Raw genomic sequence first — 18788 nt, forward strand, 5'->3', positions numbered from 1 at the left:
TGCACAGATTCCGTGTGGGCCTAGTTATGAGGCTGTATTTTGGAAGCGTGCGTGCATGCGTATGCTCAAGCATGAACATACACTCACTCATGCGAGTGTGTGTGTGAGTGCTGTTATCCATGGAAACTTGAAGCCCTGTCATAAAGCAGCTTTTGCCATTTTTCTGCTCACCCATCGTTAGCTCCTTCAACAATGGCCCTCTTGTTTTACCCTCTTTTATTTGATTATTTCTCTTCATATAGGTCTGGGTGGTGGTGCCGGAGCGAAAAGAGGCCTTCTAATATTTCCTTTCAGGAGTGGCTGGTGATTTAGGGGGTCTGTGGTTTTCAAGGGGTGTGGGGTGACCGAAGGAAAAGGGGGCAGTAGTGACACCGTAGCTCAGGAGTTACTTATCGCCATTGTCTATAAAAGGGCAACAGAAAGACATGGGGGACACAGAAGAGCGGGGCGAAAGTGGATATCCCAAGACACATGGCCCCCAGTCATGAGACCCCCTGAAGAAACACCAGCGCGGGGTGTCTTCTAATGCCACTAACCAATTAAACAGAGGTCAGTGCGTGATGAAACGTTAGCAGCGGCAACAATTCATGAGTCGAAGCATTCCAGGCTACATGAGAACTCATGCCGAGAACTTAACTCCTAATCCTCATAAACGTATTGCAATATTGTCAGCTATATATGGGGCTTTTCTCTCTGCCTGCAAAAAGACAAGCTGTGCTGCCCTACACTTATTGATTGGTTTGGTTTGTTAGCCGTCCATTGTTATTGTGTAATCAGGCCTGAGCGGGAGAGGACTGACAGGAATTCATATGAGGCCACTCTGGCTTAGCTGATATATTCTCTGCTTAATATGCACAAAGGCCAATGGATCGGACTTATTTACTGGAGAAACAGATTGAATTATTAATAAGAATAAAAGGAAGCACTGCGGTGGCTCCCTGTTTGTATCCTTGCAGCGTAAAAAAAGAAGCATTTAATTTGATGAAATACGGTGGTGTCGGGGCTGCTTCCTTTCCTCTGTCATATGCCACATTCTGGTTTTTATTTTATGGCTTGTAGGCAGGAATTAAATGATTCTGAAGTGTGCTTAAAGGAAAAAAAAACCCATCTAGGAATCAGGCCTTTATTCCGGCTAAACGCCAGCCACATTGTTCCATTCTGCAGATTAGCCGGGTGGATGTGAGTGGGGCGGGAGGGTGTTATGGTTGGGAGGGATTGTGGGGCAAAACTCACGAACCCCAGCGCTCATGGGCTGAGCCGCCCTCCCGGCTCTCCTAATGAATTATTAACTCCAACTGACAAATACTGTTACGGGGCCCTGGCTCAGATCTGTTGCGTTTTGGAGTAAAATTGCTGTAGACACATGTTACAGGAGGATGGAGTCAGCCTCTCTCTCTCTCTCATTCTATCATGCCTCAGCAGTTTGACTGATGGCTGGAGACTGAAGGGAAAGGCCTGAGAGACTGAATATTTTAGAGGTAAACTAATACCGCTTGATTTACTGTGTAATACAAAAGAAGTGCTTTGTTTCGCTCGCAGTCCATTGAAGATGAAGGTGGGGGTTGTTGTGCTGGAAGCTCAGGCTCTTTGGATCCATGAATAAAAAATCCCTCTCTCTTGTACTCTTTTTCTGCGCTTTCGCTGCTTCCTCTAGCCGTCGCTGCTGCCGCTTACCCCTTTCGAACTTTGCCTCATACATTTGATTTTCAATTAACGCTCTACAATTTTAGACATCACTTTCTGTTTGATATAATTACAGGAAACAATTTATTGGCTGATTAAAATTGAGGCCTCGGTTTCGCCTTAAGAAAATAGGGGCGCGGATCGGTCTGGGTCTCTGGTGCCTTTCTCTGCACTAACTAACAGACTTTGCTTGTTTGCACAGCTGCGGTATCCCGCTTGATTAACTTCCATTGACTTCCATTGTCCACTTCTGTTGGCTGCCGCAGAGCTCATCTAAGACTTCATGGAGGTGTTTGTGTCATTTTTGTATGTTTTTTAATTTTATTTTAAGTATGCATAACAAAATTAATATTATTGCAGCTAGGTTAAGACTATAGTTTTGTTTTTTTTGAAGCTTCCTTACTGAACTGTATTAAAGATCTCATATTGAGAGTGTGAGGCTTAAGTGCTCAGCCATGTGTGCAAATTGATGGCATGTCTTCAAATGAAGTAGTCATACTTTAAAGGGCCTGAGAGCAATTGGGCCTGACAGCCCATTGCAACCCACACATCCCTCATGCGCCGGAGTGTACGGCCGCCGCACGCACGTGAACAGATTAACTCACAGTTTGGTGTTAAAATAATCTCTCCCGGTGTCAAATTTGTTTTCGTCCCACGATGAGCCACATGCTGGAAAACTTGGCAGGGCTGGGAGATGGAGTTCTGGAGGCACCTTGGGCTGCCTTCATTACCCAGCCTGCCTCTCTCTCATCTCCTCTCAGTCTCAGTGGGCAGTAGAAGGACATTAGCTCACCTGCAGCCCTTGACCTACAACGCCCATGCTCTTTGTCCAGGCTAATGTGGCTAGCGGCAGCGTTTTGGCTTCCTCTGCCACAGCGTCTCGTGGTCTTTGGGCGTTACGGACAAAACAACGATGCTCATCCCTACGATCAGCAGACAGTCGTTTGTATGATGGCTTTTCTGGTGTTCTTGCTGTCTAGTGTAAATGATTCTCTCAAGACAGGCATATTAAAGGTGAATAAAAGTTGTGTGGCAGCCAATTCGCAACTCATTAGATTAGTTCCAGATATTTAATCAATCCCTTAATTTGATTAGGAGGTTAGGTTTTAATTTCCTTATCAGTAGAAGGATTTCATTAATTGTTGTAATAAACACTTTAATTTAGTTATATTCTTCTATGACATTATGAGTGCTAGTGTAGTGTCAATTATGTTGTCAGATAATTAAAGGTAATGGAAAGGGTAGTAGGAAAGTTTGTTGGCTAATTCTAATCTCATTAGGTCCAATGCAGCCAGTTTTAGATCAACTGCTTAATTTGATTAACAGTTTAAGTGATAATTTCCTTAGCTATAGAGAGATTTAATGAATTGTTATAGAAAATTAACATTAATTCATTCATTCATTATTTTTTTGTAACAATTAATGAAATTACTCTATATCTAAGGAAGTTATCACTTAACCTGCTAATTGTATTAGACAGTTGATCCAAAACAGGCTGCATCGGATCTAATGTGATGAGAATTAGCCAACAAACATTCCTATTAGCCTTTCAACTACCTTCTGTTATCTCAAACTGTAATTTACATGAACAGAGTTAGAGATATAGAGTGATTTCATTAATTGTTATAAAAAATGAACATTGATTAATTTATTCATTTTTTTATAACAATTACTGAAATCACTCTGTCTACGGAAATGATCACTTAACCTTCTAATTGAATTAAACAGTTGATCTAAAAGAGACTGCACCAGATCTAATGAGAGAATTAGCCAACAAACCTTCTTACTATCCTTTCAACTACTGTATCTTTAGTTATCCGAAACTTTAATTTACACTACACCAACAGCACTCTAAATATCATAGGGTCAGAGATATGGAACGATTTTATTCATTGTCATAAAAATAAAAATGTTTTAATTAATACATTTATTTATTTATTTATTTTTGTATTTTTGTATTTTTTTTTCTTTTTTTTCTTTTCATAATATAATAATAATAATAATATTAATTTTAATTCCTTACATTTATATAGCATTTTTCTAGACACTCAAAGCGCTTTACACATTGGGGAATCCTCATCCACCATCCACCACCATAATAACACTTGGAAGTCAAATTTGTGGCTATGGATAAAGAAATCTTGATTTTATGCAATATGACAATTTTATGAAATATGTCACATTGACTTTTGTTTGAAAAAAAAAGAATTAGCCAAGCCTATTTTGTAACATGGGAAGTTCTCTATAAAACTTTGCAAATTTATCTCCCTTCTGCCACAGCAACCTACTCGAAATATTCCTGAAACACAATTGCAAAAGCAGAAAAGCTCAATTACAACAAACCGAAGGAAAATGACACATTTATAGACTCAATATGAATGTAATGATCAAACTCCCGTTATGTGTCAGCGTCTCAGCATCACAGCTCTTTTTGTGGTTGGTGGCAGGGTTAGCTCTTTAATGAGAGCGTGTTATATGGTATGGTAACCCTCTTAGCGGGGTAATCAGGCATGGGGCGGGGGAATCGGGCCTGCCTCAGGCAGCTCTCCAGCCATAGCTCAGCACGTCCATTTACATTAAACAAAGGATTAAGAGGGACCCCAGTGCATGCCGTTTCTCTCACACCGAGCTCAGAGTCATTGATAGGATCTCCCCAGCTCTGATACCGGTCCAATCGTGGGGTTAGATGTGGCGCAGAGGCTCAGAACGGCAGCCAACTTCATATATATGTGATGTGAGAGCGCTCATAGAGAATGAAAGCTGAGCTCCTGCATTTCCTGTCTGACATTTGCAAGATGGAATGATGTTGTTGCACTCAAAGTGAACATGTTATCAGAAACGCCTGTTTTTTTCTGCTCTTCTCCCAGCAGAATCATGTCTTCCAAGCAAGCCACCTCTCCATTTACCTCGACCCCTGATGGAGGTGAGGATGGAGTGAATCAGGAGCGTATGCCCTGGGAGAAGGAGGAGAACTCAGAGTCGCTAGTTGCCCCTCAGCTGCCCCTGCACAATCTGCTCCACAACAAACCTCCCCTGGAGGAGCTCCAGCCAATCAGCAGCAGCGTGCCACCCGAATCCGACTGGGACAGCCTGATGTCAGCCCAGCAGCGCATGGTGAGTGCCACTGCCAGCGTTTCTTAGCTCATTTACGTGTGCTACCACACGCTATGTGTGTTTTTTAATTTCTAATGAGGTGTAGATGAGAGATCACATTATTAAAGATAGTTGGCAGGATTCAAAGAGTGAAAACTGTCTAGTCAAGTTGATTCATCTGGAACGCCACATATATTTTCAGCTCATGACACAATCTTACGGCATAAGCACAACAGGAGTAAATCTCCAGATGTGTCCCACCTCTATTCTCTCTAAACAACACACATGCACACTTGTACTCCTGCAGAGAGGAATCCTCAACCCAAGGACACAAGCAGAACAGAGCAGGCCTCTGCGGAACACTTTTGAATGACGACTTAAGACTTTGTGATTTGCCAAGGACTCGGCTTTGAAGTTTAAGTCCCCCACAAGTGCCTGGAGATCCCGCGCACTGTAAAAAGTGCAGGAGAACAACGTATTGAATTGCATTTCACGTCAGAGCGATTTTATGAATCTATAAATAGAGGGACAATGAGAAAGCGGGACTAGGAGTGGGAATTCAAGGGAGTTAAGGGAGCCCCCTCCGCTCCTCCGTGGTGGTCTCTCTAGACTGTGAGGCATAGAGCCCAGACACAAGACTGACAGACACTTATTGTTCGATGCTTGTAAAAGGGAATTCTCTATGAACCCCTCTGCTGCTGCTGCTGGCCCAGAGTTAGGTGACTCAGTCCGGCCCCTGAGGTCTGGACTCCCCTGGCCTGTCAGCATGCAGATGCCAAAGCCCACTTTAATTAGCTTACATATTCATCTTTCATGAGATGCTTTGTGCTTATTCTTTAGCTTGCATTCCATTGGTGGAAACTTCACATCATGTGTAGAGACACCTACATGTAATGTATGTGATGGACAGCATCACATAGAAAATGACAATCACAAATGTAATCTTTTTAAGGATTGAGGCATACAACGTGGATGTCAAAGAACTAGATAAAAGTCATTGCGGTTGCACATTGCTTTTTGGCCAAAAAGCTACACTTGCACACATCATTCTGTGGCTGCATGTAAGGAAACACCTGTAGATTTAACATGTTGAATTAGGTGACCCGCTGTCAACGCGAAACCAAAGTGAATGGATGTGTGGAGCACACCAAATAGCCTGACAGATGCTAGCCAGTGGCCTGATTTTGTTATCTGAACAAGCTTTTGCAAAGATAGCAATGTCAGATATATCAATATTACCTTATGATGTTTATTATAAAAATATTTAGTATGAATCTCATACAAAAATGATCTGATAAATCGGCTCATTTCTGTTTCATTTTCTTTATCTAAATAAATGTTAGTAGTGACAACTGTTGATATAAGTTTTAATTTTATGCATATTAGCACAAATGACTTACAAATTTGTTCCAGCGAACATTTAACGATACAATATACAAACAATACACACAAAAGTAAAATAATAATAATTATAACAATACATAAATACAATAAGTAAATAATTAAAAATAAATAAATAAAACAAAAATAAAATACTGACCTCTACATTTAATCTAAATTATTCCTCCTCAATTTTACTGCTTCATGTAGAATTTGTCTTGAAAATATAAGTTAGTATTAAAATTTAGTATTAATATAATATAATATAATATAATATAATATAATATAATATAATATAATATAATATAATATAATATAATATAAATTAATATATAATTATATAATTATATTAAATTATTTTATAATAATATAATATATATTATTATAAAATAAAAATTTATATTATTATAATATACTATAATATATTATAATATAATATAATATAATATAATATAATATAATATAATATAATATAATATAATATAATATGTATAATATAATATAATATAATATAATATAATATAATCTGTCTTTTCCTCACATGTAAATCTCATGCACTGTTCAGGTGCTGCTGATTCTTAATTGCATTACAGAGAGCTTTTGTGATTGTGTAATTAGAAAGGCATTTCAAAGAATTGTTACCGAACTGCTGTGGTTGGATGTGCACGGGATGATCTCTCGGTTTCCTCTTGATATAATGAGGGAAAGCATATGAAAAGTTAATTGTGCTCATTTGATGTTCAAGTGCAGCTGCTTGTGTTTGATTTGCAGTGAGCGCTTCACTTGCGCTCACTTGTCTTAATATGAACAGGACATCCTGTTGTCGAGCGAGAGGTTGTTTTGTTTTTTTCAGTAGTATTCTGCTACTCTCACCTTATAAATACTTCACTGTACTTTGGATAAAAGCGTCTGTAATATGTAAATGCAATGTGAGGTATGTGCAAACTCTTACCGTATATATTAGAAATTCTTTGTAGTGTATATTGAGTCATGCATTAAGATCTGGTATGTCAATTCAGGTGTGCAGAATGCCGTGGCATAAAATATAAACAAGGTAAATATGTACAAACATAAAAACAAGAATGACAGCACTGAAAATGAGTTTTGGAGGTATGCAGTGAATAGAAGATGAACAAGAGTATAAGATGAAAGAGAGAGTTTTTTCTGCTGGTGGCCCTGCTAAACCTACAGTGCCTGTTTGCAATGGATAATATTTATGTGTCCAGGGTAATATTTTAGTGCTTAAGTTTTTCTCATTCAGATTGGGAGATTTAAAGGGATAGCTCAATCCAAATTTTAAAAATCTGTCATCTTATTTTCATCCTTTACTTGTTTAATGCTCATTTGAGTTTATTTCTTCTGTTGAATACAAAAGAAGATACTTTGAAAAATGCTGGATGCTAGTAACCATTGACTCTCATAGTATTTTTTCTTCTACTATGAAAGTTAATAGGTCTAAAATATTTTCGTCTTGTTCAACAGAAGAAAGAAGCTAAAAAAGGTTTAGAACCACATGAGGGAGAGTAAATGAAGAGGTAATTTAATAATCTCTTCAATAGATTTGCAAATGATGTAATTTAATTATCCATTAGTCTTGTAAGGAACTGTGGGAAACATTTCTGACTGTGACAATTTCTTATATCCTTCGGGTGACTATGTATCATTAGAAACTTCGTCCCTATTGTCTATTTGTTTAATCTGTCAAATATTTGAGGTCAAAAGCTTCCTTTATTTGATCAAACATAGAGAAAAACTACTTTAGTCTTCAGTGTCACCGAAATAATATAGCCATTGGATGCTCAAGAATCATTTCTTCTTATCAATACTGATTTCTTTTTCTTTTTTGAAAACGGCATTTTTTTCTTAATAATGAGATGAATAGAATGTTAGAAAAGGACTGCATATTTGGAAATAAAAGTCTTTTGAAACATTATATATCTTTGCTGTCACTTTTGATGGATTTAATGCATCTCTGCAGAATAAATTTATTATATTTTCCCCTATAAATGATTAATATTAATAACAGAAACATCGTTAGAATGGGATAAATAGTTCTGATATTTATATCTAGGTTTTTGATTGCTGTCCTTTATATCAGGTGTAATCTTGTTGCTCAATAGATGGTATATTTAATAGATCTCATTTGTAAATTCAACCTCATGTGTACAGTTGAATTCAGAATTATTAGCCATGCTGAATCACAGTATTAGCTCTCCTGTGGATTTTAATCACCAATTATGTGTTTAATGAAGAGAAGATTTTTTTTTCAACACATTTCTAAACATCAAAGTTTTCTTTTATCTTCTTTTATGATTTCTTTTATCTTTGTCGTGATTAGAGTACATTATAGTTGACTAGATATTTTTCAATATACTCTAGCATTCTGCTTAAAGTGCAATTTAAACACTTAAGGCTGATTTATACTTTTGCGTCGAGTGATCGCCATGACTCACGCCACATGCTTTGCGTGTAGCCGTGTATATATACTTCTGCATGCTGTTTGTGTTGCTCTTGCTTGTGTCGTTGCGATGTGTAGTTACATTTTTTGAAAGGTGCGTGACAACATTCTCATCAGCCACGCACGGCGAGGGCTATGCGACTGCACGAATGCTGCACCGGACCATACGTGTGCGCTTGATGCAAAAGTATAAATCAGCCTTTAACTACAATGTAAAAAAAAATCTGTTATATTATTTTATTTATTTATTTAAATAATTCCGGCAGCTGGGGTTTAAAATAACAGTCTTTAAATTACAGACGTTTACATTCAAATAGCGGACAATAAATTACAGAAATTTCCTTAAATTTTATTTTCCGGTAAATTTCTGTAATTTATCGTCTGTTTTTTTTTACGACAAATGTCTGTAATTTAACGAAAAAAAACGTAAAATAATGGATTTTTTTTACAGTTTAGGTTAATTAGGCAGGATAGGGTAATTAGCCAAATCATTGTATAATGATGGTTTGCTCTATAGATAATTGAAAAAAATATTGCTTAAGGGGGCTAATAATTTTGACCTTAAAATTGTCTTTAAAAAATTAAAAACTGCTTTTATTCTCGCCTAAATAAAACAAATAAAACTCAAATCTAACTCCAGTAGAAAAAAATATTATTGGAAACACTATAAAAAATTCCTTGCTCTGTTAAACATAATTTTGTGAAATATTAAAAAAAGGAAATAAATTCACAAGGGGGGTGAATAATTAAGTGCGAATAATGAGACTTCAACTGTATGTTAGCAGAACTCTCAGTCTCTGCCAGTTGATTAATGCGATCTAGTTACTGAATGTGACGCTGCCACATAATCGCACCACCCTAATGCCCGTCAGTGCCCTGCTCTCCAGACATCCACCTGTCAGCTTTTTCTCCCTCTTCTCTCACTAATGTGCCTTTGCACTTGACAATCACTCAGTAGTGCGCCAAATTCAGCGAAGGATCAGACAAACAGATCACTTCTCCTGTTTTCCCTCTCTGTGTACTCGCTCAGGGAACACTGAACTATCAGCTGCAGACAGAAGCCCAGTTAACCACTAAACCACACACAGGTGGGACCGCAAAACAACAGCAGCTCAAGACAGGGCCCAGATTTACGATGGCCTGGAGGGTTCAGCGAGGAGCAGCCACTCACTCGAGAACCAACAAATTACACAGCGCTCAAGCTCAGCTCAAACGCGCACTCGTAACCTTTGCAAAGGAATTACAGCGATGACTATTGTAAAGAGAAAGGAGTCGTTCAACACCATTCATCTGCTCTGTAATTGTTATGTCTCCTTTTTATTGCTATTTTTAAAAGCTGAGGTTTGAAATGCATAATAGGAACAGTTGAAAATAGAAAATTAATAATTAGAGATGCTTCGATTAAGATTTTTGAAGAAGATACCGAGTATCGATTTCTGTCAAGGTGATACAGAGGACCAATGCTGATGCTTTAAGCTTTATAATGCATACAGCACATTTCCTATTTAAGTATGAACCCTAAGAGAAGATCTTAACTTACCTAAAAGAATGCTGCATTTAATCCCTTAAACATGCCCCTTATAACCATTTAGTGTGTACATATCATGGTCAGAAGCAGCTTTACATAAAATAATAAATAAAACTGAACAAAATAATTAGTAAAAACAATGCAATTTAGCAACATTGCAAATGATGGAAGAATCCAACATGTCTTGATAAAGAAAAAAGTTTAGGGCACATATTTGATGCTCAAGAAGTTAAAATGCACACCTATAAATGGAAATAGGCCTATGTTTATTGAACATGCAACTAACTGTCCATTGCAGTTAGTATATTACAAAAAGTTATAATAATATATATTCAAGTTTTAATAAAAAACCTAATATTTCCAGCCAGGTTTTAGTGAACATGCAACATAGTAAAAAACACAGAAATGTCAGTTCTTATATGTAAAAAAGCCTAAAAACACACAAGATTGGCAAGAAATTGGCACTGGAGATATCTTTAATGCTCTTCATTTAACCCAACCAATGCAATGCTTAGAACATCACTGTGCCTCTCTCTATCTGTTCTCTTGCTCATTCACTCTCGTTGTCATGATTTGCGGGGTATTTTATCTACTTCTGCTGCTCATGTATAATATACAGGTGCGCACGTGCCTCGTGCCTAAACCTATAAACAAACATTTGCGATCGGTTCATGAGATCAGCCAGATTGGCGAGCACCGATCGAGTCATGAAATTAGATTATCGGCCAATACTGATCTCCGGCCGATCGATCAGAGCATCACAGAGGAAAATCACAGAGGAAAATCAGTTGTTATTGATAAATATCTTTGGAAGTCCAGAATAAGTTTTTTTTATTATTAAAGAGACAATAATTTAATTTCCTTTACCTTTGGACCTTTAAAAGTCACATATATTGACATTTACATTACACTGAACTGAACTAAACGGAACTATGAAAAATGGACTGAAGCAGTTTCCACCTATGTTAAGCTGCTTTGACACAATCTACATTGTAAAAGCGATTTAGAAATAAAGAGGAATTGAATTGAATTCACAACAGCAACACACTGCGTTAAGGGTAATAATAAAAAGCATAATCGGAGCACCTAATAATGGAATGATCCTCAACTTTCCTTTAAGATTGACAATCACAAAGCCAATGAAAAAGGTGTGTTCAAACACCTTTAATCTGCTTTCATTGGCAAGCTAAATTGCAGCCATTTCTTTTCATAATTCCAATTAACCTACAGTACAGCAGGTTGTCATGATCATGTTTGGTCTTAACATTTAACTTTCTTTGTAATTGAATAATCTGTAATCTTCTATAAATGTTAAATCTCAATTTTACTGATGATACTTTGACAGTATAAAAAAAATTAAGATATAAAAATAAATAAAAAGTCTTGTGTTTTTTTTTCTTTTCAGGAATCGGACAGCAATAAAGTATGTTCCTTATACTCCTTCCGGAATAACTCTACCTCTCCACACAAGCCAGAGGAGGGGGCCAGGGAGCGTGGCGACCTGCTGAGCAGCTCAGCCTTCGGTACGCCAGAACGCCGCAAAGGAAGCCTGGCCGATGTGGTGGACACACTGAAACAGAAGAAACTGGAGGAGATGACAAAGACAGAACAAGACGGTACGCAAGGTTTCGGCTTGTTTGCGTGTGTTTGGATCTACTGTACGGTTATGTGAGCGAGTGCTCTTTTCCTCTAAGCGAGAAGCGTTTTTTTGACGTGCATCGATCTTCTCGGTCGCTCTGTTTTCCTCATTTCTCCTAGTGTATAACTCTGTCTTCTTTCTTATTCTACATAATCAATCTTTTTTTTCCCTACTGTACACGCATACACACAGTCGTTTAACCTGGGAGGACTGACGTGGCTGTGTTTTCCAGTTTGTTCTGAACTGGATCCAGTGTGACAAAGAGTGGGTGGCACTACCCCTCAGCTTAAGTGTGGTCTCCCGGCAATGCCAAACCAAACTCTCAGACCATAAAACACACGCCACGACCTGACGCCAGGAACATTACCTTTTTATTCTTCAGTACAGACGACAGCATTCATGCCGCAAAATTCATCAACAGACCAACTCAAACAGCTCCAAGAAAGCATTTTTTTTTCTTTCTTCCATGTGTTTAGGGCTCAGAAGTATCCAAGGATTTGGCAATTAAATTTGAACGATATAAAATGATATAAAATACTTATGTATAGTGTAAGGATTTGATTATATGACGAATTTAAGCATTCAGGGTAGGTTTAAGTTGTAAAAGTGAAAATCCAGTTCTGTGGCTAAAGGCAGAATTTATGTAATAGATATAAAACAATCTTTTTATTTTGTTTTATTTTTTTTTTAAAGATATTTTTAATGAACCGTTTGGTGCAGATCATGCCGCAGTGGAGCAAGTCCTCAGGGAGCACGACTGAAAAGCAAATACTGGAAAGAGTTGCTGAAACAGTTTCCTCTCCTCGTAATTAGTGTAAAGCAGAAACCTATACAATCAAATATTACACACACACACACACTCAGACGTTATTGCTCCTTGGGGAGATGCTAGTCTCATTTAAGCATCTTGGGAGCTCTTAGCCCGAACACTTGATCAGAGGAATAAATTAGGCCATAATTCAGTTAAAAGTATCTTCTTCTTTTTTTTCTCACATATTTTTCCGCTCTCATTTTGTGAAGGTCTTCATATTAATTTAATCGTATTTGTTTATGGTCTGCTTCATTATCGCCATGGGTTAGAGAAATATTTTGAATAAGAAAATAGGACAAATTAAATAAATCTGAGTGAGGGCCTGTCAGTCTTGAATATTTTCATATTCATAATTGATATAGAAAATCGTGACAGGCCATCCATTATCATAAAGGGGCTTCATTTTGCTGCTGGTGCGATGAAATAATTTAACAGCAATCTAAATTTCTGTGAACTGATTTTCTTTTTTTTTTTCTATAAAAATATTCGCACCTATAATTTGCCTGTCTGTCAATTAAGGCGCTGTATTAAACAGAATTCACTTTTGGAAATATCACTTAAAGTGACTTGCTGTATAATTCGTTCATTTTTTTTTGGCTTAGTCCCTTTATTAATTAGAGGTCCCCACAGCGGAATGAACCGCCAGCTTATCCAGCACATGTTTTACAAAGCGGATGCTCTTACAGTCGCAACCTATACACCCTTGCATTCATACACGTACACTATTATTTAGCTAATTCACCTATACCGCATGTCTTTGGACTGTCGGGGATACCGGAGCACCCGGAGGAAACCCACGCCAAAATGAGGAGAACATGCAAACTCCAAACTGAAATGCCAACTGACCCAGTTCGCGGCTCGAACCAGCGACCTTCTTGCTGTGAGGCGATTGCGAAACCCACTGCGCCACCGTGATGCCTTGCTGTATGATGTTGAACTAAAAAAAAAAAATCTTCTTTTGATGTAATTTGTTTCCCTCACCTCTCATGCATCTCCAGCATCAGTAGGATCCAGTGAAGTGCTTGTGTCCTCCTGTTGTTTCTAGTAGGGTGTTTTTTTAAGATGCACTCTTAGCCCTCGTGTGCAAGGGTGCTATGCTAATGAGCCCCAGCTGGTATGGCCGGTTGCTGCAGTAATTTAAATGGTCAAGTGCAGCTCATAATCCTGAAGGCCCGTATGTTTAGTGCAGACAGGAGAGGGTGCTTCACTTCTAGTGTACAGCTGTGTTAATCTGCCCTTAATAATGGAGACCCAGCCGACCTCATGCCTCTACGCCTCACACCACGGTTTCTCCCGTTGCACAGAAATTAGTTCCTGAGCTCGAGAGAGACAAGAGGCATGCAGAGTTCAATGCGTTGAGATGCTGGAATAGAGCAGTTCTGCGTCCTTGAGAACTTCTCAGTTTGGTGCAGCTGTAAGGGGAATCTTCAAGCCCACGGAACCTCAAATGTCAGGATTAACCCCTTGCGTGACTCCAGACGTCATTGAGTGAGCCATGTGTTGTCTTAACGACAAAGCATGTCTTTATGAAATGCGAGGCAAAGAATGGACACGCTAAAAATAATAATGCCCAACTCAGCATGTTATTAAGGGACCAACTCTAACCTTTCATTAGCTAACCTTCTTAAGGTGTGGTCACACTACAACTGCATCCTAAATCATGTACTGTATTTGATGAACAAAGACATTAGTTGGTCAGAATATTGTTTTTGTACTTTTAAAATACTGTGCTTTTGGATATTATGCAGTGCCTTTTGCATACTTAATAGCAAGTCGGATTTAACTCCAACAGGACATGGAACAGGAAATGATGAAACAGTATTTGTTATTTGCAGATTATTTTGCAGTTGGTTTACATACAGTTATTATCAGAACTATTAGCCTCCCTGTTTATTTTTCCCTTATTTCTGTTTAACGAAAATAAGATATTTTTAACACATTTCTAAGCATAATAGTTTTAATAACTTATTTCTAATAACTGATTTATTTTATCTTTGCCATGATGACAGAACATAATATTTGATTAGATATTTTTAAGACACTTTTATACAGCTTAAAGTGACATTTAAAGGCTTGACTAGGTTAATTAGGTTAACTAAGCAATAAATTAAGGGTAATTAGGCAAGTTATTGTATAACGTTGGTTTGTCCTGTAGACTATCAAAAAATATAGCTTAAAGGGGCCAATAAAAATTTATTCTAGCCAAAATAAAACAAATAAGACTTTCTCCAGAAGAAAAAATGTGATCAGAAATACTGTGAAAATTTCCTTGCTCCGTTAAGCGTCATTTGGGAAATATTTAAAAAATAATAATAATTCAAAGGGGGGCTAATAGTTCTGACTTCAACTCTACATCTGTTTTCTCAAAATATATACTTTATATCACCTTATTTCTTGAACAGTCTTAAGCAAGATTTTTTTTTGTAAGCCTTTTTGGTGAGCAGACTACACTTTGGTTGGACAGATGGCTCGGAACTGCACTCACCCATTTTCAACCCTAAAAGTATTTGTTTGCAGTTTAACGCTAGGTTGGTTAAACATGGCCCATTCTCTCTTACCGACTTACTCAACACTTTATTTGGTGGGCCAGTGAGGCATTTCTTTACTTATTTTATTCTATTTTATTTTATAGCTGTATATTATATCATACTTTTATTTTTTTTGGTAATTAGCCAAAATATTAATTAGATAACAGTATTTTAATATCACCACAGGTTTTCTTTTTACCCTAACATTCATTTGTTTTATTTCATTTTATTTAATTTTTCTTTAAGGTTTTTAAGCAAGATTTTTTTTGTAAGCCTTTTCGCTGAGCAGACTAGTTAGACAGATGGCTCAGACTGTTGTCATTGGTCTGCCATCTACAGTACATATAAATCACTTTGGAAATCCAGAATCATGTTTTTTTTTCTTTTAGTGGAATAGTGGTCCCTTTACTTTTAAAAGTTTGCTAACCTTTGCAAACACTGCATGAAGGAGAATGCTTATAAAAGTCTAATAGAAGCACTTTTAAAAAAAGAATGATTCTTAACTATAAGATTGATTGAAACAATCAGATTTGCAGGTCAAAGTTTACTTAGAGTAGCGGAAGATGAAACCTACTTACAAACATACTTAAAAAAAAAAAAAAAAAAAACTGCCATTACCAAGCTAAAATGCAACCATTACTGAATTCTTCTTTATTTGAACGTACTTCAAACAAAAAAAAAAAAAAATAATAATCCCTGCCATTGCCAGGTTAAAATGCAGCCATCTTTTTCCATGGGCTGTCAGGATCGCTTTGGGTCTTAAGATTTCAGTCTTTGAGAATGGCATTGTGTAGGCAGCACATACCTGACTGAAGCACACCGCTTTGTAAAACAGTGTCTTTCAGTCAAGGAGAGATAAATTGGGACATACTTGAAGGGATGCATTGATATAGACGCACACTGTACTTCATAAGCATGAAAAGATGCATTGATATATACGCACACTGTACTTCATACCTGTCTTTACATGCACTTAATTGAATGCGCACCGGGGCCCTAAAAGTCAACCACTCTCAAATTCAATCAGACCTATTAGAACCTTACCGCAAGTCAGTGAAACCGGACTGTCATCTCCATCTCTTCACTCCCTAACAATCCTTAAAGTGCCTTAAGTGCTTGTGACCACTCTAATGAATGAAAATATCCTGCCTTGAGGACTGCATTAAGCTGAATAGTCACCTTCGCTGTAAAAATGCTACACGAGCCACCGAGGACATCTTAGGATTTTATAAAACTGGTATTGTACAATATTATCATGTAGAGAGCTCTCGGGATGATGCTTGTTGATTGTTTAAAATGCCTAAAGTGGAAATAAAATCTAAATAAAAAAGAAAGACAAACAGAACAAGAGGATAACATTAGTGTCCATTACAAAGATTCAAGGTGACCGTGCCTGGGATTCACAATCAAATTAAGGTCTTTCTTATTAGATGTACTCAAGTAATGAACTTTGATATATTAATCCTTAACTGGGTCTTTTCTTTTCATTGTTGCAGTTCTGTGATATTCTTGCTGCACTTTTATCAACACTCCTTTTTTTAAGAGGAGTGATTCTTTAACCTCTGTTTGGATGAACTGCGCTCACCCATATTCAACCTTGAAATGATTTGTTTGCAGTTTAACGCTCCAACTGTCTGATTTCTACATTGGGTTGCTTGGTTAAACATGGCCTATTGTCTCTTACTGACTTACTCAACACTTTATTTAGTGGGCCAGTATGTTCTTAATTTTATTTTACTTAATTTTATTTATTTATTTATTTATTTATTTATTTGTTTGTTTATTTGTTTATTTGTTTATTTATTTATTTATTTTTATTTTATTTATTTATATTTATTTTATTTTATTTTATAAATGTATGCGATATATTTTTTTTTGTATTAGCCGTAATATTAATTAGATAACAGAATTTTAATATCATTGTAAGTTTTCTTTTCACCCTATTGAATCTAAAAATCTAATTTTATTTATCTTTAATACTCCAAATATTTGATTTCTTCATTGAGTAGCTTAAACATGGCCCATTCTCTCTTGCCAACTCAGGAGCTGATCACACCGAACTTGCTTTTACGTTCCACAAACATAAGGCGCACCACTCTGTGATCACCACATGACTGAAACAGCTGGGTATTGTGCGAGACTGTTGATATCGTGAAATTGAAGATTTGTGATTCATACAGCACCGAATAACTCAAAACAGCAACCACAAGTCTCTCCTCCATCTTCAAAAGTCTCTGTAGTTGTCTTGACAACACAAACACTGCTGGCACCTCAACGGATACCCCGCCTCTGCCTTCATTTGATTGGAGAATGAAAAAAAAAAAATGTGACTGATGTAATGCAGTTATTCCACTCAGAGTTGACTTTTTGCGAGCGCACGGCATGCAATGGTTAAACCAGGTTTTTACTTCTGCATCAAGAGATCGGCGTGACCCACGGCTCATGCAATGCACGTAGCCGTGCATTTATACTTCTGCGCACTGTTTGTGTTTCTCTGCAATAACATTTCCGACACGCTAGCTGGCAGTAGGTTTTTAAGTTCCTCTGTGTCGAGTTTTTTTGCTGGTGTTTTTTTTTCTGAAAGCTACCTTAATGTACAAGTAGCTCAAACTCGCGCATTTTGAGGCTGGAATCGGCGGATGTGCAACAACTTTTGTCATAACAGCAGTTTCCATCTGAAGCTCCTTCTCAGGACACTCACTGCATCAGGCTCATGCGGCTCTCACCTCCTCCCACACTCGTCAGCGATACCAAGCCAACCAATCACAGAGCTTGCGCTATTCATTGTTTCGACGTGTAATTAAATTTTTTGAGAGGTGCGTGTCAGCGCCGCCAACGGCCGCGCCGATAGCTATGCGTCCACGAATACGCTGCACCGTAGTATACGTGAGCGCTTGAAGCAGAAGTATAAATCAGTCTTAAAACAAGGCGCAGCAGATGGATAAAACGCGAGGTGCCTGGGCGCATAAGACTCCTGGCCATTAGTAAATAATTCAAAATAGGGCCCTCTCAATGGAAAAAGCATGTTCAGTGTGATCAGCTCCTTACTCAATACTTTAATTAGTGGGCCAGTGAGGCATTTTTTTGTTTTATTTTATTTTATGTTATTTTATTATTTTATTTTTAGTTTATTTTATTTATAGTAATTTTTGGTAATTAGCCATAACATTAATTAGATAACAGAACTTTAATATAATGCAAAAGTATTCTTTGACCTTAACATTCATACATTACTTTCCAGCGGACAGAAAAATCTAGAAAAAAAAAAATCATCTGCACCTTGTCAAGAAGGCACACTGCCTACTGCTCTAGTTTGGGCACCAGTGAACCAGTGGGTCTGCCAACTTAGTCAGCAGTCTTGTATTGGCAGGACTGGCCATGGCTGCTGGTAATAGCTTGTTAGCTGCTAATCCACGCTTAGAGCACTGTTCATCTGAATGCCAGCATTGCATTTTGCAGGCAGTTCGGTGGCAGGGGTTCAGACTGGTGGCTGAAAAATAGACCATCCACGCAGCCTGCCATTCCTCTGTGACGTGCACTGCTTCAGCTGAAGACCACACATGCTGTAATATAGTCTGCAGTCTCTTACAGAAGCTATTAATTTGAAATTATGCTTGCTTGCCAGGATTATTTGATGTATAATCTTTCCATAATGCTCAGAGAATGGT

The 18788-nt window shown here is 37.5% G+C and overlaps 1 protein-coding gene across 50 annotated transcripts in view; it reads left to right on the plus strand.

The window, feature by feature from the left end:
* The window catches only part of sox6 (SRY-box transcription factor 6), a 201027-nt gene that overhangs the window by 62129 nt on the left and 120110 nt on the right, over window positions 1–18788 (plus strand). For 26 of the 50 annotated variants that reach the window (NM_001123009.2, XM_068222353.2, XM_073906920.1 and 23 more), the window contains 2 exon segments: window positions 4551–4797; window positions 11548–11758. In NM_001123009.2, coding sequence (NP_001116481.2) covers window positions 4551–4797; window positions 11548–11758 — 458 coding nt within the window. 50 annotated transcript variants of the gene reach the window in all.

Source organism: Danio rerio, chromosome 7 (genome assembly GCF_049306965.1).
Source record: "Danio rerio strain Tuebingen ecotype United States chromosome 7, GRCz12tu, whole genome shotgun sequence".
Classification (NCBI taxonomy): domain Eukaryota; kingdom Metazoa; phylum Chordata; class Actinopteri; order Cypriniformes; family Danionidae; genus Danio; species Danio rerio.